Source organism: Pagrus pagrus, assembly GCF_965226575.1.
Source record: "Pagrus pagrus genome assembly, chromosome: 8".
NCBI lineage: Eukaryota > Metazoa > Chordata > Actinopteri > Spariformes > Sparidae > Pagrus > Pagrus pagrus.
The window spans coordinates 9561172-9583010 of record NC_140192.1 but is presented as its reverse complement, the minus strand read 5'-3'; the positions used below and the strand labels follow the sequence as shown (position 1 = coordinate 9583010).

The window sequence follows — 21839 nt, the reverse complement described above, 5'->3', positions numbered from 1 at the left end:
TGGGATCTAACATATAAAAGAGATTTTTTTACCTCACAAGAAACAAAGAGGCTTGATCGCTAGAAACTTCTGGTCGGCCAAATCAAACGCGACCCTGCTTTAAGGCAACCATGAAGTGTCAAGTCATATTCTTAGAAATAGAGCTTAAATAATGTTAATTAAGTGATCAGTCAATCCATGGATGATTAATCTCAACTTGTTTGATAACTGATTAAATCTTTGATTCAGATTTGGGTTTCAAACAAAAATACATAAGTCTGTTTGAAGCCTTTCTTGTTTTGTATCAATGTAAGATGAATACTTCGAATCAGAAACAACGATTTAAAGCAGGCTCCTTCAGACTTTTTGAATGTTTCATAGACAAATATGCTGATGAACTGATGAATAATTTATTGCAGCCTAACTTAGAAATGAAATTCTACATATCTCACTTGCTTTTAAATGTATAAAGTGCATGAATATGCTTTATGAATTATGTTATGCAATATAGATTTGACAGGCAAGACTTAAAACACAAAGCTGTAAATATTCTCACTAAAGTCACTCCACAAAGTCAGTAATTGGGAGCGAGTCTAGATATAAGACAGGACAATACAGGATGGATTTGACGTGTGACGGTGTCACTGAATTTATTACCTTAGTATCAAACATGTCACCCCATCAGTTCAACCACAGCTGAGAAACCGGGCTTACAGCTCACTTGTGCGTCCTCTGAAAACAGTGAGGGGCAGAACACACACTTGTCAAGTCATCTAAACACTCAGTAACCCACTTTTTAAATAATTCTCTTATGAACAAGTTGTTACAGCACAGTAAACAGAATTCATGACTGTGGTACGTGCTGAGCAGACATAAATTCAAACATATTCGATTTGTCTACAGAACAGTATTTGTTTGTCTCACATTGATCATTACCTCTTCTGCCACTAGTGAGATCTGCTCAGAGGGCTCGTACCCAAACACTAAACTCACTGCGAACAATCAGAAGAATTTTACAGCACAGTAGGTTTGTAAAATTTTATTTGGAGAAATCTGTACATGGAGGTTTTGGCCTTCAGCGTCTTCACATAGATAAGCAGAATGGGGACACAGACAGGTAGCTCACTGAAGATCAAGAGAAGTGCTATCTTTTACTCAAAACTGGACAGGAAGGTCAGTACAAGCTGCTTCAGTTTAGCGTCTGATGCCTCTGAGATTTTGCCGTCAGCCCTGAAACAGAAAACACATCAGGTCGGTTTAATACTTCTTAAACTTGTAGTCCAATTATAAAAAGGCAAATAGCTCAAACATCTTTTGGCTGAGAAATGTGTCTCACTTGATTGCAGAAAGCAGGTCCTGGTGCTGGCTGAGGATGTGCTGCAGGAAAGCCTTCTCAAACTTTGTGATCTTGCTGGGCTCCATCTTGTCCAAGTGACCTCTGACACCAGCGTAGATGACTGTGACCTGCTCCTCAATGGCCATGGGGCCTGGAGGGACAAATGGGAGACATTGCAATTGTTTAATTTTGCATGTTTAAAGAGACATTCAGCTTTGCATTTCTGTTAATACTTCTAGTGGACACTCACAGTACTGTCCCTGCTTGAGCAATTCAGTGAGCCTGACGCCCCTGTTAAGGAGCTGCTGGGTGGCAGCGTCCAAGTCAGAGCCGAACTGGGCGAAGGCAGCGACCTCACGGTACTGAGCCAGCTCCAGCTTCATGGTACCGGCCACCTAGAGGGGAGGAATAAAAACATTTATAATGCTTTATGACCATCCAGAATAATTAACTGAAACAAAAGTTGAAATGAAGTTCAAATGTTTGGGTGATGTCTAAATTAAAAAAATAAAACCCAGATGTTACCTGCTTCATGGCTCTGGTCTGGGCAGCAGAGCCTACTCTGGACACAGACAGACCCACATTGATGGCTGGGCGGATACCCTTGTAGAACAGCTCAGTCTCCAAGAAGATCTACGGCAAACAGATGAAGAGCATCAGTATAACAACAATGTAGTCGATGAGGTTTCATGTATGAGCCAAAACACAACCACGAATATGAAAACAAACCTGTCCGTCTGTGATGGAGATGACGTTGGTGGGGATGTAGGCAGACACATCACCGGCCTGGGTCTCGATGACGGGGAGGGCAGTGAGGGAGCCACCACCGAAGTTGTCGTTCATCTTGGCAGCTCTCTCCAGCAGACGGGAGTGCAGGTAGAACACATCACCGGGGTAGGCCTCACGACCAGGGGGACGACGCAGCAGCAGGGACATCTGACGGTAGGCAACAGCCTGAATGGAAGGAGAAAACAATAAAAGTTATCATTGTTGCATTTTGGGATACAACAACAATTTTATTATTAATAGCCAATCTTTTGGTTTCACTTTACAAACTCCATCTGAGCCCTCACCTGCTTGGACAGATCATCATAGATGATCAGGGCATGCTTGCCATTGTCTCTGAAGTACTCTCCCATGGAGCAGCCAGAGTATGGGGCCAGGTACTGCAGGGGAGCAGCATCAGAGGCGGTGGCAGAGACCACGATGGTGTACTTCATGGCATCAGCGTCAGTCAACCTCTTCACCAGCTGAGCCACGGTGGACCTCTTCTGTCCGATGGCGACGTAGATACAGTACAGCTTCTTCTTCTCATCGGTTCCCTCATTGAAACGCTTCTGGTTGATGATTGTGTCGATGGCAATGGCGGTTTTGCTGGAGACAGAAGACGGATTATTTAAAAAAATAAAAAATAAAAAAATAATAAAAAAAGGTAACGCAACTAAGGTTGCAAGCTTTACTTATCATTCATCCATGGAATGACAGTATCTCCAAATAATCATAAAATGTCAAAGTATTTACCCGGTCTGCCTGTCACCGATGATCAACTCACGCTGGCCTCTGCCAATGGGCACCAGGCTGTCCACAGCCTTGATCCCAGTCTGCATGGGCTCCCTCACAGAGATACGGGGGATGATACCAGGGGCCTTCAGACCGACACGCCTACGGATGCTGGCACCCAGGGGACCCTGAGAAAAAGAAAGCATTTTAAAGTTGAACCGACACATCAAATCAGCAACAAGTGTGTCAATAATGCTATTTAATGTTATTTCAGTTTTTAAACACATAAGTAACTATATTTATCTATTATTGGTGTTCAGACAGTTAGGCAAATCTACTCATCTAAGATTGGGTCATATATATGAGGCTCTCCAGACATTAACAGACTAGTTTATGAAGCTTTTTTTACAAAAAAAAAAAAAAGGAAACCTACCACTGAAGGCACTGCTTTACAATGAGTGTTTATTTTGATTATGACAACACTGGTTAAACAATTCTGTGGCTAACCCAAAATATAAATATACTGATATGAGAACTACCATTACTTTAACAGGTACAAGGAAGGAGTCATCTGAACAAGCAAACCTTAAGGGTTTCTGCTTAAACATAATCTACAATGGCTTCGAGTTACCTTTCCATCAATAGCGTTTCCCAGAGCGTCCACCACGCGGCCAAGCAGCTCCTCGCCAACAGGGACATCCACGATGGCACCAGTCCTCTTCACGATGTCGCCCTCCTTGATCAGCTTGTCGTTACCGAACACCACAACACCAACGTTGTCAGGCTCCAAGTTCAGAGACATACCCTGGAGGGGGAAAAAAACATTTACAGCTCATTAGCAGGGAGTTTGTTTAGGTATAAATAAAGCTAAACTGCAGATGTTGGAAATTCATGATTTTTGAGTATTTTGCATTTTAAAAAGTACAAAATGTTCTTTCAGTTTTGTTCATTCAAGATGACACATGATCATATCCTATATGATCCCTGTGTGACAAAACCTTTAATTACAATAGCTTTGTCTTTGGCGTAGTTGTAAATCAGTGCGTTTAGCCTAGAAATAAAAAACTGATAGGCTTCATAGTATCCTTTTCTACATACCTTCAGTCCAGAGGAGAATTCCACCATCTCTTCAGCCTGGACGTTCCTCAGACCGTACACTCTGGCAATACCGTCACCAATAGACAGCACACGTCCTGTCTCCTCCAGGTCGGCAGCGGTGTCAGCTCCCAAGATCTTCTCCTCCAGGATGGAAGACACCTCGGCTGTGCCTGTCAATGAGACAACATACATCGTCAGATATTGTTTTGTAGCAATATGATATGACATTCATTTTAAAATTATGCAACAAAATTCTGGATGTCTGATTTTTGAAATTAGAAAAAAAAAGGCCAAAAATAGGAAAAAGCAGTGTATTTATAAGGAGACATCTTAATATGATGCAAGATGACATTAGGGATTGTTCATAATATTGCGATGTAGCTTAAATTTAGTTGTTTCCTGAGCTTAGATTATTACATTAAAAGTAAAGGTCATAGTGTCACAAAAGCTTTTCCATGAGAGATCAAATCATTCAAAACTAGCTAAGATAAATATTGTACAGGACAAAAAGGGTAAATAAGCATATTGATTTAATGTCAAAGATAATATGACATCGCTGTGATTTTGTAAACAGTGTTATTCTCCTCTATGAATGAAGTACATTTCACTACAGAAAGTACCTCATTTTGACATTTACAAAGACAAACTCAGTATGATCAATGACCTTCATCAATCGCCTTTGAGTGCAGCTGACCCATGTTGTGGAGGACAGAGTTTCTATCATGTTGTTTCTGACTTTCTCACCTGTCTTCTGCAGCCATGGTCTGTGTGTGTGGAGGTGGTTGACCCCAACGCAAGCGGCCGGTAGAGCCTTGGACACCTGATTTTAATGACAGACGGGATAAGATTAAACGTTGTTTGCACAGAACAGTTCACTAAATATATGGCAGGGACAGTCAACAATGTGCACTTAGAAAGCTGAGCTAGTCCAACGCTGCACAGCGCAGACGACATGCGCTGTCAGGCTTTCTGACCTTCAAAGCGTGGCTGAATGAGCCGTTAGCTGGTAGCTAGCATTAGCTTCCGTGCTAACTTTAGCGCCGCTTGCTGCAGGACGACGTCTCACAAGGGCAACTTCGACAAACACGCTTAATGCAACAATTTCAAGATTATTACCGGTAGGTATCATCCAGAACATGTTAGTAGCGTTCAAAGCCGCATAAGTTAATGGATGACAAGTTAGCTAGCGGCCTGTGACGTTAACATTACCCTTCACGCCCACAAGGTTTACAACGATATTAAATAAACTTGCTGCAGCATCCTTATCAAATGCAGACTGTTTAGTTAAAGTACTTACAAATCCAGCCCGTCTGGGCAGGGTCCTCGCCAAAGCTGCTGCAACTCTCACGGATAACATTTTGTCGGGTTGCTAATGACCTGTCCTCCACCAACAGCGGCTTCGACCTGCTTGTGAGAATGTAATGGCTGAATGGACTCTTCTTCTATTTATGTGACCGATGTTGAGTTTCCTGCTCTGCCGCTCAGCTCTGCCCCCTGCCGTCAGGGGGACGACACTGACCGCTATATTTATCCTCACAACTTGACTTTGGACCAACATTTCTGACTTTATCTTATAATATGCATACAAGTAATATTTTATTTTTTATAGAATATTAATAGGTGTTCATGTGAGAGCTGTTGCATCACATTGTAAGGATATACCTATAAAACTGGCTAGTGTGTAGTCCATGAAAATAACTTAAACAGCAGTTGGTGGAAGAAGTACTCATATTTTACTTAAGTAGAAGCAGAAGTACCACAGTGCAGAAATACAGGCAAGTAAAAGTCATGCATTAAAATTTTAAAGTAAAAGCCAAAAAGCATTAGCATCAAAATGTAGCTTACTTAAAGGTGCAGACTCAAAAATCCACTTTTCTTACAAATAGCACCTTTAAAGTACCCAAGGTTAAAGTACTAATTTTGCGGAATAGCCTATTTCAGAATAATATATTATATTATTCAATTATGAATACTGATGGATTAATTTGTGCGTCACTTTGATATTGTAGCTGATAAATGTGGGGCTAACTTCGATCAATGTATCTATATTGTATCTCAAATTATACATATAAACATGTCCCCAATGGCGATCATTCAAGTCTTAATGATATTATGCTATTATCACTTATATATGGATTATATTTTTTATTCTTAATCTGAATCTAGAAAGTAAATGTTAAATAAAATTAAGCTCCCGACAAATACTGATATCAGTATATCAGCCAAAATACACATTTTTTCCAATGTTATCAATCACTTGACAACAAAGATATGTAACAGGGGCAGTATATTATACAGTTTAACAATGAACTTTATTGTCTAAAACAATATCAGTGCACTGACACAATAAACGTTCCAGGGATCTGATAATTATAAATTATCCCAAGCATCTTTTACTGCTATTCTTCTAAAATTAGTTAGTATAATTTGCATATCATCTGTCTCTAATAATGTTTTTAAAGACTGTTTGCTCTCAGAAGATTCAGCATCTATAACATGAGCCTAAATTTTGAAAGCCTTGCAGAGGACAAACAGAAAATATTTCTTATTACAGTATCTGGATAATAATATAATTAAATTCACAAGGTAAAAATGTCTGTCTTTAGATTTATGGAAATTATGCAAAACAAAAAAACGTGTAATTAGTACAATGATAAATAAACCCCAAATAAATATATCAGAATGAGATTTACCAAATGAAATAACTTTGCCATGTTCTTCTCTTATATCTTATTTGTGATCGAGTTATCTTTATTATGTTCAAAAATCACTGGGAATTTACCAACAGAGACTGTTTGGGTAGTGCAGAAAGCTTAAAGGATAAATTCACCCAAAAACGAAAATATAGTCAGTATCTACTCAGTTTGATGCCGACGGAAAGTCAGATAAAGTTTCATTGTCTACAAAACATTTCTGGAGCTTCACAGCAAAACAGCGTTGCAGCATTCTCTTAAACAACTGATGTAGATGGGGACTTGTTTCAATACGTAAAAAAACAACTGAAAAATAAACATGAAATTGCTCTTTATAGCCTGTCAGGCGTAATCCAAGTCTCTGCAAGATTCACACGTTTATTAATACTGTATGTTCAAATCAATTTTGGACCTTGGGGCTTCCAGAGACTTGATGATCTACATGGAGCCATTTTATATGTTTATTTTTTAAAGTTTTCAAACAAGTCCCCATCTACTTCAGCTGTTTAGGAGAGAGCTGCAACCCAAAGCTCCAGAAATGTTTTGTTGACCATGAATCTCCATCCACTTCTCCATCGGCATGAGGCCGAGTACACTACACTGTCATTTTTTTGAGGGTGAACTCATCCTTTAATGGGCAAGTTATTAATTAATTTGTTCATTAGAGAACATAAGCTTTAAAACAAACTATTACTTCGGGTGCAGCATGGAGTCATTATCTCTTTAAATGTGTATTTAAAAACTACAACAGTAGATTCCTATTCTTTTAATAGGATAACCTGGAGATACCCTCAGCCGTGTCACCGCTGCAACACCGCCCCCTGTCGCCCCGGACATGAAATGACATGTCTGCTTTTGTCAACGACAGCCGAGCGAGTCAGACAGTCGTTTCGTTTGGTTTGCCTGTGGTGCTAGCAGCCAGCCAGCAACAACCAGCCGCCTGAATGTAGATCCGCATGGGCTACTACTACTCTATCTCTCCAAATAACCCAGCGGAATCATAAGATTAAGGATCCCAGGATGGTCTTAGTGCATGTCGGATATCTGGTTCTTCCTGTATTCGGCTCAGTAAGAAACAGAGGTACGGTATTAATATTCATATCGATCCAAAACATGTGCCCTGTTTATCTTAATATTCACTGCAGCTGTTGGCTAGCTAGCTCGAGCCTAGCCTTTTCGGGTTAGCTCGCGTTAGCAAGCTAAAACCTACGGTCAAATTATTCGCGAAACTGCGCGTAACGTGATGCTACCGCGATTTGTATTCATCGAAGGTGACAATAAACCACCGAGTGATTTAGTTCCCCATGTGTAACTGCGCCTCGTTATAAACAAATACCGCCGCTAAAAGATAAGCTAACTGGCTCGTCGGCTCCGGCTATTTCTTGGAACGGAAACATTCCTCACAAAGGATTCCACATGCACGGGGCGTGCGGTCCAAAATAGCCAACGCCAGAAACACATTCCTGCATAGAGGAAATGTGTTAGGGCAACACTGGCATTAGATGGGGTTTTAACTCTTAAGATTTATATCTCAGCAACATTACGATGCATTGTTATTTTCCCCCCGAGGCGCTATCGTTTATTTGCACTGTAAAAATACCGCAAAATAGACGTAGCCTTCCAGCCAGTCAGCTTATCTATGCCTGGATGATGTCATTTGAAGATCACCTTCTTCTGCTAGCGCTCGCCGTTTCACCCCCCTTGTCCGTGATTTTTTTTTTATTATCCGTTTGAATTGGCCAGTGTGCTAATCGATACATGGCTTAATTGCCCCCCGGCGAGCGTAGACTTTCCCCAACCATCAATGTTTCCGTCGCCTTTCTCTATTATTTGCTAATTGGCAATTCAGCAGCTGTTTTGTTTGAAGCTGCCGGATTGCAGAAAGCCCCGAGTCTGCGGTCACAGTTAAAACAATGCTCAAGCTACAGTGTAACATTAATATCATAACAGTGGCGTCAGTGATTTCATTGTGCTTTTATTTCTGTTCTTATTTCCCTGTTTCATAGTATGGAGGCTGGCTCTACATTCTGCATTTATCAGATCTTTGTCGTCCCCCCCATTGTGTAGCTAATGATCATCTGCTGCTGTGTGGTGTGGCGTGGCCTCTGCCTGTTCTCTGCATTTAGCTGTATTGTGAATCCCTTCTTCATTTCCTCTTTCCATCAGAAGACGACATTGGTATTAAAAAGCACCCCCCTTCCCGAGATGTATTCAGTCATAGACTTTTCCATGTTAAGCAAGACTAAAACAATAGCTAACACCTAGACCAGAGCACCTTTTTTGTCTTTTTTCTGTCAAATTGCTGTAGCACTGAGTAAACATTTTAGCTCCTTTTTATTAGATATCAGTTGAATGTCATTGTGTACCTCCCATCCAGTCTTGATAGACAACATGCTGTAAATTCCTGTAAAGTGGATACATTTTGCATGATCTTAAATACTGCACTGCATTGTTGAACACCAGAATTTGGCTCATCTTCCTTCTCTTCACACAAGGTGCAATGTACACGATTAAAGAAGTGACCTGTAATTGAAAAAGAAAATAAGCATGCAAAATTGGCACCACGTGCATGCCATTTTTTTATTAAACGTCACATTTCAGCAAATGCTGTCATGTGATCACTTGAAATGACTTGAAGGTACACTGCACCTGCACACAACAACCTGCCATAACTGTCTCCATTTTTGTGTAATCCTTTTGTTCCCTTTGCAAATTTCAAGCTTCGAATCACACTGAATTGTCAGGGCTGTTTGCTCATCTCGAGCAAATGAAATTAAGAAAAAAAAAGAAGAAAAAAAAGTAAGCAAAACATGCTCACTGGTGGTTCATCACTTCCCAATTTTCCCCACTAACATAAGGCCAAAATGCTATCCATTTCACAGGGATGCCTATTTTCCTGCACTGCTAAAGAGATCCTCTATTAGTAATAACGTCTTTATTGTTTGGTTGTGGTCTCTCTTTACCTTTTGTTCTGGTAATAGTACTTTCAATGCATGGTCACATTTTATGATTCATAATTTTTGGTTTTTGGTTTTCTACATTGACTAGTGAAAATCCAATGTAATCTTTCTGTAGTAAAGATGTACCCTGCTGTACTGGAATCATGTGCTGTAGCCAACACGTCTGCTCATTGGATGCCGCTTTTGTTCTTTTTAACCCTATATGGAGCATGGTGGGCCTTGCCTTCAGTCTATGTTGTTTATTTTTGTTGCATGGATTTATACTATTATTACAAACAAACAAAGAAAACACAAATTCCACATATACTAATATTTTTCAATAAAGAATATAGTGTTTTTCCTAACCTTCAGTGTGCTTCTTGCTGATTTCCATTTATTGTCCTCCCTCTCCCTTGTCCCTACCTGCCCCCCCTCCACCCCCCTTCCCCACCCACCTCCTCTCCCGCTGTGACAAAGATAGACAATTTCCACGCTTCCTCCATCACAGGGCCTGAATGAGTCTATCTGCTGTCATTCATGGTGATCGTTCTCACTGAGACGCTTGAAAACGCAGTGTGCTACTCACAGTCTAGACTTGAGCCTTTGACCCACGGCTGCAAGGTCATCTCTTGTCCGCCCGGCTGCGCTGACGACTTGTCAAGCTGAAAATAATGCTGGAAAGTCATACTGCTTATCTTTCCTGGGTGTGTTTTTAAAACCATACTGCGTTTTTCAAGCGTACTCCTAGTAAATGCAATGTAGACTTTGCCTATTTCCTCATGATTTTTAAAAAGATTTCCACTGTTTACATCAGAATTTGTCATGTCTTTTTACACTTTAAAATCAGATTAAACTCAAACCTCACACCGGATTTTTTCTATCTTCTATAAGAACTGCACAACTTGAATCTCTGAAATGGAAGATTTAAAATTCACTGCTTCAGTTTCTGCCAGATGGACATAACCGAACACAGAATATTAAATCCTGCTCCACTGCAGACCTAGCATGGCTTCCTTTTGGCCAGTATTTCCTGAAAAGTTTTAATTCAAAGCTAAATTTGGTGTTGCAATTTCCCAACCCTTCCATAATCAAAACCGTCTTTATAAGCTTAAGTTGAGCATTAAAACCATATTGCTCCACAGCACAAGTTAGTCTTTTTTTTTCCCCCTGTTGAGTCTCTACAGCAGTCTGCTCGCTGCAGTTGCCAAATAGCTGTGGTTGGAGAGAGTAAAAAAAAAAAAAAAAGCATTCAAGCTATTTCCTCTCAACTCCTGAATGTTCACATGGGAGAAGAACAAGAAGTGCTGTACTGTATGTGTAAGACACAAAGATACAGGAGGTTTCAGTGAAGCACAGATGCATAATAGTGAATTCATTGTCTGGTTTAACTTTTAAGAAGGAAAGAATTGTTCTTTATGGTTATATAGATAGACTTGGCACTTTAACAGTTTAATATATATCTTACAGACAGCCAGGTACTAAAGGTTTTACCGAGTGCACTGACCCACTGTCAGCTGCAGAATTTACAAGAACTGCGTTGAAGACCATATCCTGGTAGATTTCATCTGTTCTGATCCAGTCCGCTTTGTGTGTGAGTCAGAAGACCAGCAGTCGATCCAGAGGTCGGAAAATGCAATTAAAGAAATGAAAGCTCGCGTTTTGTGTGCAGGACCAAAAAAAAAAAAAATGGTCGTCATGTTCATGGTACTTGTGGTAATCATCATTTTCCCACCCCCACAGAAGTATTTTTCACCCTAGGTAAGAGGTAGGGCTTCATTAACATGCTATATCACACACACAGTGACACCACATTTCACCCACAATTAATTCCAGCTAATCTCTCCCCTCAGGAGCCTGACAACTTCTCCTTATCCTCCACAGGATCCCATTTCAACCGGCAACAGCAGCAACAGCAGCAGCAGCAGCACAGCCATGCTACCTCTTGCCGGCACTTCCAGTTAGGTCCTCAGGCCCCGCTGCCCATGGACTTCCCCATGCCCCACCCAGGGCAGCCACAGTCAGGCATTAACCCCCACCTGGCCCCTCCCGGCCACCAGCATGGCCCTCCGCTCCACCCACCCCTCAACCCCTTACCCGCTCCCCAGTTCCAGGACATCCCTGCCCCTCCCTTCCTACCTCAGGCATTACACCAGCAATACCTCCTCCAGCAGCAGATCCTCGAGGCCCAGCACCGACACATCCTGCCACCGTCCAGGTATCCACAGGGCTTTGCAGGGAAATTTAAAAGACAAAAAATGTTTCGCTTTTGTTGTATCCAGTTAACCTCTTGGTTTAAGCAGACTGACGGGGTTGTGCAGTGACATCATATTTAAGACAAACTCTTGGTTTCCCAGGATGTTTTCACATGATTGGTTATTTGTCTTAGCAGACGCACCCCAGAGAGAGTTCCTCACCAGCCCCACAGACTGCGGCCTGGCTATGAGTTTGCGCCCCCTCTTCATGTCCCTCCTCAGCCGGTGGTGCAGCAGCCCCGCTACCTGGCTGAGGGCACAGACTGGTAAGCAATATATAGACATCTCATAAAACATTAAGCATCGCTACAGAGGCAAACAGTTTCCAGAAGGTTTTTATTTGTTTGAAAACACTTTTTTTTTTTTTTATTACAAAGTAGATTTAGGTGCTTTATATAAATATGGCCAAACTATCAAAGTGCTCAATCCACACAGCCATATTCAGGAACGGTGCCTTTAAATGAGCTGTCAGGACTTTAGTGAGGCTGTGATGTCACAAATATACAGTCACTGCCCCCAGTACGACCATGGCTGCAAAACACCAGCAGAGCTGATGCGGAAGCACAGTTGGTGGTGCCTACTTAGACCCATCACAGCTGACGAATCAGAGCAGACTGGCAGGCGGTCCTTGAAAAGACAAACACTTAACCGGAGCGTTCAGCCAGAGTGAATAACGGTGCTGCAGCAATGAACAGTATGAGAACATTAATACAATATGGGACCTTTAAGGTTTGGATTGCATACCAACAGAAAGCATACAAAATTAGACACGACTAATTTCTGACAAATCATTCCTCATTGTCAGTTTGTCTTAGTTGCACTGCACCAGACTGCCTACAAATGTGAGTCGAGACGAGATGGAAGGAGTTTAAAACCAAGCTGGAGACACTAAAGTTGGCAATAAACTTTTAAATGTAACATTTATGCATGAGGAGTTTCATGAGGGGTCAAAGAGAGGTAGAGCCACACAGCCACTGACAGCATAATTGTTTTATAATGCTGGAGAGAAACACTTTTTATTTCAACTACATTACTGTTAAGTTTCATGACTGCATCTTGCACGGGTGTGATGTTATTGCGTTGACCAAATCTTTCTATGACAGGCAAACAGCCATATCCTTTATATCAAATTCCTGCCACACTAGGTGTCTCCAGGTCCACAAATGTGGGCCAAGTTTGCTCAGACCATCTTCTTCAAATCTTTAAATTCAGCGTTCATTTTGATGTCAACTACACACCTGTTAAGTTTCCTGAATGTATTTTGCACAGCAGTGACCTAATCTGTCAACAGGCAGACAGACAAGGTGAAAACAATACCAGCTGCACGAGAGTAGATGGGAATGATTGGAACTGGGTTACAGTGATCTGATACTTAAAACAAATGTGGACCAGAGCCATAAAGTGGGAGGCCAATGCCCCCTTTCCTACTCCCTTACCTCTACATCAAAAGCAAACAAGCAATTGGAATTTCTATTTTTTAAAATTAGCTGAGCTTACGCTGCAGTCTTTCAGTACAAGTACCCCTTGTTGGGAATCACTGGCCTAAATAGTGCTGTTGAAATGAAGGGACACCCACTGTGCTGTGTATGAATCCACTGTTAGAATCACTATGAAATAACGACCTGTGTGCCACTGACTGACTTGCTTTCGGTTTTTGTCCAGGGATCTTAGTGTGGATGCTGGGCTGCCCCCCCACCAGTATCACATCCATCCGCTGCCGCAGCACTATCAGCACTACTTGACCTCTCCTAGGATGCACCACTTCCCTCGAAACAATGCCTCAACACAAGTGGTAAGCCCCCTCTTCCTCTGTACAATCAATCATGATGAACTCCCAGCGATTCTCCTCTGGCTTTGGAGACTGATCTCGAAACCCAGCATCTGCGGGATGACCTGTGTTCCTCCGTCATTTCTGATTTCTGCTGCAGAGCTGATGTTGCCTCTTTTATCTGTCATCTTCCAGGTTGTCCATGAAATCAGAAACTACCCATATCCCCAGCTACACTTGCTGGCTCTGCAGAGTCTCAACCCCTCCCGCCACGCGTCTGCTGTTAGAGAGAGCTACGAGGTTCGTGCTGCTTCTTCCTCTCTCTCCTCAGCAGACACACCAGTCAACCCTCATTTATCATTGTTTCCAGTGTGACCAACGCTCTGGACATGCTCGAGTGTAACAGATTTCCTTATTTCCAATTTCTCTGGGTTCCAGATGCCTCAAATGGTCCAACTGCCTTTAATCTCATGACATTTGTTTTCATTTGAATAAGATGCAATTGTTTTCTGAGAGGCTCTGTCCTGTTCCTCGAAGGAGCAATTATTCTATTTAATCAAAGTACTCCACACTTGCATTTCTTTTCTGAATGTTTTATTTTACAAATGACTCTACAAATGCCTTTTAACACATTGAAACACTTACAAGACATACCTGTATGTTGTTTTCATTGTAGGAGCTTCTGCAGCTGGAGGACAGACTGGGCAGTGTAAACCGGGGGGCGGTCCAAACCACCATAGAGAGATTCACTTTCCCCCATAAGTACAAAAAGGTAAAATGGTCAGCTTCTTACTGGCTAGCTGAGCAATAGGATCTTTTTGATGGGGTCTGGTTTAGTTGAAGCCTTGGGCACGAAATAAGCAAAGCAAAATATGAAAGAGGTGGATGGAGAAGGGCAGCACGGGGTCAGAAAGATCAAAGAGCAAAGATGAGAGTGGAGAGAGGGTCACGGCTCTCGCAGAAGTTCAAAGGTCAAACTAATTTCCCTTAGCAGATTAGTGAAACAGGTCTGCAGTGTGCACAATCCAAGGCGAGGGATGACTCATCCAGCTGTCTGCAGATATGTGCGTGGAATGAATTTAAAAAAGTGTCTACACTGAATATGACCCAAATACTCTTGGAAGAGAGTCAGATCATTTCGGTACATTGTGAGTGAGAAGAAGTAATTGAGTCTTTTCCATCTGATCTATATTTTGTCTTTTTCTGGGAAAGCATGATTAGGTGAGTTTTTTTCCCTTTTGTCTGCGCTGACTCAGAGACACCGGTGGCACAAACATCGCAGCTCCCAACATGCAGACGCACGTTAATAATTTACGTCTCTCTGCAGAGAATACCCCAGGACCTGAAGATGTGTCTGGATGATGAGGAGCTGGACACTGATGAGAAGTGCACCATCTGTTTGTCAATGCTGGAGGACGGAGAGGATGTCAGGTATGCCTATACGCTCATCATTTTCTTAAAAGAGGGGAATGCTGGTTATGCAGATTTGAACATAAGCTGTGCATGCAAATTGTGTCTTCTGGGGGATACATTTGTTTTACCTGTCCTCTGTTACATGCAGCTTTTAGCAATTCTGTAGTGCTAGTATGGCGATTATATTTCAATCAGCCAGTCACCCACTTAAGTCCAGACTTTTATATGTCAACACTTACTGTATTGATTGCCATGTCATTTGGGACAGATAGTCATGGTTCCCAGAGGATGAATCCCTCTGATGATTCTCTGACTTTTCTTCTAGCACCGTCAGCAGGTTGACATTTGTAGTTTTGAGTGAATGTTTTGATGGCTGTTGGATCGATTGTTGCATTTCTGTCCCCTCAGGGTGAGCTGTAATAACTTTGTTCGTCCCCTTACTTTTATCTAGCGCCACCCTCAGGCCAAAGTTTGTCAAAACACTTTGAATTTTTAGTAATTACCTGGAAAACTAATGGAAATCCCAAAACTTTTGTTGTGCTTTTTTGTTAAAGTCCAGCGTGTAGGATTTATTTCCATCAAGCAGTGAGCTTGCTCACTACCTCAAAATTGTACTTAAGTGCAGTACTTGAGTAAATGTACTCAGCTACAGTCCATCACTGGTTTCCGACCCATAAAAATAGCATTCACAACAGTATTTGAGTCATAGTTAAGACTGGAAAAAGCTCTAATATATGTGACTTGGCACTTACTAGTATGGAAGGGCCTGAAAACAAAACAAATCTTGGCCCACACATCAGCCAAAACTGTTGTTCAGTGTACTTAAACCCTAATTTAATCGGTATGGTCTCATATTGTTGATGTCTACATGACATAAATGCTCACAATTTGTTAACATGGTAATCTTTTTCCATCTCTACCCCATCCCATATCTTTATCTGTCTTTTGCCTGGTGCGGTTTGAGAGACATTATAGAACGTGTTGTTTGTCCATATTATGTTTTTACCTCCAACCTCGACAATGCAGTGGGCGTAGACACAGTGTTGTGACCAACATTTACCCCAAAAGTTGTTTGTGGAAAGCTGGTTGAGGTCTTCTGTCCCCAGACAACCCTTTCCCTGCTGATTAGCCCTCAGAGAAACATGCTTACATTTAATAATTTATATATGTCCACATCAGTTTCATTCAGAATGGATACACAGTCAGAGTCTAAGCAGTTTTTAACCCTTAATTGGTTCTGCCATGCAAGTTCAAAGCATCAGGGTTTGAAAATCCTATCACAGGATTTCTTCCAGCAACTCATCTTGAATATACCACCTGAAGGCAACATTAGCATTTCACAAAATCTTGTGATGCGTATCCAGTGTTGTGATCTGTCTAACTGGCAAAGTGACAAAACAAGTGATTTTACTCTGTGAAAAAGAAAAGGGAGGGAAGAAGAACAAAGCTGTTGAAGGCATTTGGTTTTCTAGGGTCAGGGTTGCGTCTGGTTGTTTTTAAAGATAGAAAATGGAGCATTGATACAGTGAGAGAGTTTGCTTATGCTTGATTATATAGTATATTACTGTATATGAAAACATTCTCTGTTCTTCTAAGCATGCATCATTGATGATGTTTCCGGCTCTCTTTAGTTTAAAGTCACAAGTTTAGGGTTAAAGAAGACAACTGTGAGAAGAGCATAAGCCTTTTATTATGTTTACACTTGGCATTTAAAATACTTTTTGAGTGATTTGATAAAAGTTGACAGCGCTAATTATCCATGATTGCACCTAAAACAGACAGAAATTCCTCTTCTGACTCTGTTATGAAGAACAAATGTGGATTTTTGGCAGCAGTCACAGTTTCCCTGCAGATAAAAATCAAATGTGAGCAGTGAGGAGAAATTTGATCACAAGAAGTCACTTGAGCTGCATTCTGATGTCAAATGTGGACCAGAGTCAGACAACTGGATCTATTCTCGACACAATCTGGATACTGGGCATGACAGGACACATGAATCACAGGCACATTGAAGATTTCAAGGCCCATAACTCAGTGTTACTAAGCAGAGATCTCTCTTTTCTGGTTTATTTTTCTTGATAAAGTAAACGACACAAAAAAGCTCCATTTAAGGACATTAAGATGCAAATAACAATTGACTACAATTAGGAGATAAAATATGAGAGATCCCATTGTAAGCACAAAAGACAAAGATTATCTCCAAATTTGATAACTTTAATTTTTTCAGATAAACTAAAAGATCAAGTGTTCCTTTATGGTTAGAGAAAAGTATCCTCCCTCTTCAGATGAATAAACCACTAAAAAATGAATTCAATTATCTGAAAAATGTCACAAAACTTAAAACAAGGCTGTTTTGAAAAAGCTTGAAAAGTTGACATTTTGGAGATAGACAGGTTTCAAAACGCAGGCATTTAATGTTGCTGAATTGCTAAATTTCTTTTAAAATCCTGACCGTGTCTCTCTCGTGTCTGCAGGAGATTACCCTGCATGCACCTCTTCCACCAGGGGTGTGTGGACCAGTGGCTGGCCACCAGCAGGAAATGCCCCATCTGCAGAGTGGACATTGAGACCCAACTGACCCCCGACAGTTGATAGCTCCTGTCGACTCCTGCAGCTTTGGATCTGGGTCTTGTTAATTCTCCATGGCCTCCCTCCGGGGGGAGGCTCTGCCAAACACCCCCTCTTCCCCCTCTGCATCACTCAACGAGCCTGCCTTTCTGAGACAGCTGTGACAGAGGGATCAACAAAGCACACTCACCTACAACACAACGAGGGATGGGGGTTGATGCATTTGCTAGTTGGCTGGACTGAAGGTTGGTTGAATGGACTTGCTGGATGTAAAAGGTAGGAGCGGACATGTATGGACAGATGTGCTGAGGCTTCACACGATTCTGTCAGATTGTGCACCCTGTGTGCATTTCTCCATACAGCCACCGAGAGAGGACACTCTGACCACCAACCTCCCCAGCTCAGTGTGGTGAATTAAGGCCATTTCTCTGCCACTATATCTAAACCCCTCTCCCCCGCAGGCCTGTGAAAAATCCTTTAAGCTGCACTCTGCCCAAGCCCTCAGCACATCTGTACAGAACATTATCAAATGATTAGCATGAGGTTGTTTGGTGTGAACTCTTGTAGCTGAACGCTTGTGGTGTAATGGAGTATAGTACTGAAAAAGTATTTACAGAGTAACAGTGTTGTGTAGCAAGCAAAAGCCTTTTTGAGAAATATGTTTGTGAAAAATAAACCTACAGAGAGGGTGACTACAGCTCTAACAGAGACGTGTTAAATCATAGACAATGAGGAAAGAGCTAGTTGTGTAAAAAGGCCAAAAATCCCTCTTTCTCGTCTAACATGGTTTTTGGATTTACAGTTAGTAGATGCCATCAGAGTTTGATGCTAAACCCGCTAACTGCAGGCATGGCTTCCAGTGATCTGTGTAGTGTCGTAGTCGGGCCTCTATAATCTAGAGCAGAGGCCTCAGATGTGCATGCTGTATGGCAGGCTTGGGCTGTGTCGTTAATGTTGTGGAGCAGTAGAAACAGGGACTGTGTCTGTGCATGTGAAACCGTTATACTATGACGATCCCACTCATTCATAGAGGAGGACAAGAATGCACCTAATACCCCCTACACCCCCCCACCTTTCCCCTCCCCCCCCACTCATCCTGAGTAGACCAAAGTTGCCCTTAGACACCGATCTCAGACCGATGTAGCGTTTCTCTCCTGACGTTCAGGATTCAAAGAGCTGCTAGTAGAGTAGATCCGTGTCTAACTGCAACTCCTCTCTGTGGCCTCGCTCATGGCATGATCGTGACATGAGAGGGCTGGCATGATGGGCTTGAGGAGGCAGTGCCTGAGTCTTGCCATCAGAGCGACTAAAATCTGACATTTGTATTACCTTTTACCAGAACCTTATTGCCTATCGAACAAGCACATGTGATTTCTATATACAGTGAATCGCCTCTGTTGTGTACCGGCTCCTTTTCATTTCAATCTAAGTTGCTCCCACTGTTTGATTACAAAAAAAAAAACAACGACTGTCTGGTGTTACAGGGAAAATACAAACTAGTTTGCCTGTGATAACGTGCTAGAATGTGTATGATTGTCCCCCCACCCCCCTCCCCCATGGTAGTAGTGTATGGTATTGCTAGAACAACTGTGATACGTTCAGTGATAGAAGCCGTTTTCTCTATATCATGCATGAACCATGTCGGCGTAGTTCACTTGAAGGAGGGTGAAAGGGAGAAAAAGCCATCCATTTGAAAAATACCAAACAATTGTTCTTAACATTGATTTTATTTCAACTGTCTTTTTTTTCTGCCATTTGTTTTCTTTTCCTTATTACTTGTAATTTTTGTTTTTTTCGCTCACATGCCAATCTGGACATGGTACTAATATGCCGAGTCCTTGTCCATTTTAACCATAGTGAAGAAAAAGCTGCAATGCTGCAAAAACATATTTATTGTTGTTATAATGTAGCTTGTGTTTTGTAAATGCACTATAATATGGAGTTGCCTGATTTTTTGGTTTGGTGGTGTGGGTTCTTCTTGTCCTAGATTTTGTGTTTCTATTCAGTTACAAGTATTTCCATGCTTCCTTGTGTATTATTGGAGGGTAACTTGACTGTTTGTGTTGCGTTTTTATTTTTATTTTCGTACGAAACCTCCATCCAAAAAACTACAGATGGATGAAAATGGAGGTTTGCTAGTTCACATAGAATGCTGTGATTAAAGATGCCTTAAGTATTTAACAATCATTATTTATTACTAACTGTAGCTAGCTAGCTATCGTGGTGGAATATTTAATGTCTCTATCTCATAACTTTGCAATTTAATCAATATATTTATTTAAAATAACACAAAATATTAAAAAAAGAATACCTCATTATGCATTGGTCGGTGGGGATGCTTTTGCATGCCGTCTGTGTTTTCTTTTTCAGAGGAGAAAAAAAGAAACTTGTTGAAAATTTGACGTGGGGGGTGTTTCCCAACACATTTTCTAGCCAGCATGGTGCTGTTGATCTGGATTTACATTCCATTCTTGTCACCTCTTGATTTTACTTTATATTTTTTGTGTTTTTAGTATCATCCCTGCTTTGATTTAAAGCAGATGACGGGGTACAAAAACCCCCTTTTGTCTTAGTACGGCTCCGCAATTAGCTTGCTTTTGTTATACGATACTGCTTTGTTTCCCATAATCAGTCATATTTGAGTTAATTTTTTGATATTGTTTTTTTGTTTTATTTCGACCATGTTCATGATATTCCATCATATCTGGATCTCAATTTAGTGCTTATAATTTTAGGACACACATAATGAGCTGTATTATTTGTCCTTATGTATCGCTGGCAATTGCTTTGTGTGGGATTTTGGGAAGTATCTAACATGCTAACTTGAGCCATTGGTCTTATTGAGCAAATTTCTGTACTGTGGTTATACAATATAGATAGCGTGTTTTACACCTGGGTATAATAAGCTAACTACGTTTTCGGTGTGCATTTCTTATTAATACTCTACTAATCCTGCAAATTATTCTAACATATATTGGATCGGAATGACGCTGGCTGGTCTTAACTATTATTATTTCATTTCGTGCTCTCACTGGCCTTACCCCATGTCCTCCACAGTGTACCCCATTACTCCAGAGCGAACTGGACAGTAGCCATAGTATTAACTCAAGCTGATGAACCGGAATGAACAGTAGAACTTAAAGCACAAGCTTTTTAATGCATGTCCTTCTCAGGTTTTCCTATGTGTATGTGGGAGTAGCTCTGTAGATGTGTTTAATATGATGCTGTACCTTCTTGAATATTTCAGATGTTTCTTTGCTGCTGAAAAAATGTTGATTATTAACCTGCCAGTGAAAAAGGGAAGTGGCCATCTTTGTACAACACACTGCTGTTTTGCTGTAACCGCGCAATGTTTTATGATCTTGAGTATTTTATAGAAAAGTAGAAGTATGTATCAATAATATGAAAGCAATAGCTAAATCATAATGAAGAATAACATGATCAGTGAATATTGTGGAAAATCTTTAGATTCACTCTGGGTGGATTTTGTACTGTATTTATTACTAATGATGATGCAAAAAGTTGCATAGCTTAACCCAAACTGTTCTGTCTCTTTTTTATTTATTGTCTTGTATATGATCTTTTTGTATGTGTTTTTCAAATAAACTGCCTAAAATGCTGACAACTAATCGAATTTTTGGTGTTATTCATACAATTGTAGAATTGACAACAGTTTGAAATACATACAGTCTGTTGGCCATTATCAGCTTATTAGCAGATGTATCAGGATCAGCATGTCGGCCATTAATGAACAAGTCACTGCAGCACAGAAAAACCTGTAGTATGCTTCAGATCATTTAGAAACAACAACCTCAACCTGCTCAGTACACATCTCGATTATAATTAAACTTTATCGAACCACAATTCTTTTTTGTATCATTATTTTATGAACATTGGATTAGACTTATTCATTGATATCTATATTTTATTAAAAACTAAAACCTAAAAAAAATCCTGCCCTATTTGAACCTGACACAATATGCAAACTTGCAAAGTGAAAATGTAAAATAAGAATAATTTACTTACTAAAGTAAGATGAATGCAGTATTTGTTGTAAAGACTCTTCAGAGAGAATATCGACCTCATTTCAACTTACATTGAAACCCATTCATGAGTGGTTTTCTGGTTTACATTTTTCCTTTTTGCAATAAAGAAAGAAATATCTACAGTCCAAATGTAGTTTGAAATAAAATGCCAATACCCATAGCTGATAACCAATAAATTCACATTTTTGTACATTAAAAAGAAGTTTTCTAACCTGAGGGTTAGAAAGGCTGCAATGAAATGAGTAAA

General features: G+C 40.8%; 2 protein-coding genes across 3 annotated transcripts; one reads left to right on the top strand and one right to left on the bottom strand.

Annotated features, from left to right (window-relative positions):
- Positions 1-599: 599 nt before the first annotated feature.
- Positions 600-5361, bottom strand: LOC311261359 (ATP synthase subunit alpha, mitochondrial-like). The gene is made up of 11 exons (XM_084359918.1): positions 5211-5361; positions 4658-4733; positions 3914-4083; positions 3447-3620; positions 2837-3003; positions 2389-2689; positions 2045-2269; positions 1841-1948; positions 1566-1710; positions 1316-1466; positions 600-1209 (listed from the first exon to the last, which is right to left on the bottom strand). The coding sequence occupies exons 1-11, from the start codon at positions 5268-5270 to the stop codon at positions 1131-1133; spliced, it is 1656 nt and encodes a 551-aa protein (XP_084216044.1). The 5' UTR covers positions 5271-5361; the 3' UTR covers positions 600-1130.
- A 2072-nt stretch (positions 5362-7433) lies between these two features.
- Positions 7434-21175, top strand: ark2cb (arkadia (RNF111) C-terminal like ring finger ubiquitin ligase 2Cb). 2 transcript variants are annotated; one of them, XM_084359925.1, is made up of 8 exons: positions 7434-7687; positions 11427-11760; positions 11935-12063; positions 13460-13589; positions 13761-13865; positions 14242-14337; positions 14893-14996; positions 17453-21175. In XM_084359925.1, exons 1-8 carry the CDS (start codon positions 7627-7629, stop codon positions 17568-17570), a joined length of 1077 nt encoding a protein of 358 aa, XP_084216051.1. In that variant the 5' UTR covers positions 7434-7626; the 3' UTR covers positions 17571-21175. The 2 variants fall into 2 exon arrangements, with proteins under 2 accessions (XP_084216051.1, XP_084216050.1); XM_084359924.1 differs by having other exon boundaries at positions 11932-12063.
- Positions 21176-21839: the final 664 nt, after the last annotated feature.

What these genes read in the sequence shown, in the direction of transcription:
- ark2cb (XM_084359924.1), top strand. Translation starts at nt 7,627, where the DNA reads ATGGTCTTAGTGCATGTCGGATATCTGGTTCTTCCTGTATTCGGCTCA. An exon ending in ACAATGCCTCAACACAAGTG is followed by an intron (nt 13,590 to 13,760) that starts GTAAGCCCCCTC and finishes GTCATCTTCCAG; the next exon opens with GTTGTCCATGAAATCAGAAA. An exon ending in GAGGACGGAGAGGATGTCAG is followed by an intron (nt 14,997 to 17,452) that starts GTATGCCTATAC and finishes TCGTGTCTGCAG; the next exon opens with GAGATTACCCTGCATGCACC.
- LOC311261359 (XM_084359918.1), bottom strand. Translation starts at nt 5,270, where the DNA reads ATGTTATCCGTGAGAGTTGCAGCAGCTTTGGCGAGGACCCTGCCCAGA. An exon ending in AATTCTCCTCTGGACTGAAG is followed by an intron (nt 3,621 to 3,913) that starts GTATGTAGAAAA and finishes TTCCCCCTCCAG; the next exon opens with GGTATGTCTCTGAACTTGGA. An exon ending in GACCTGCTTTCTGCAATCAA is followed by an intron (nt 1,210 to 1,315) that starts GTGAGACACATT and finishes TTTCTGTTTCAG; the next exon opens with GGCTGACGGCAAAATCTCAG.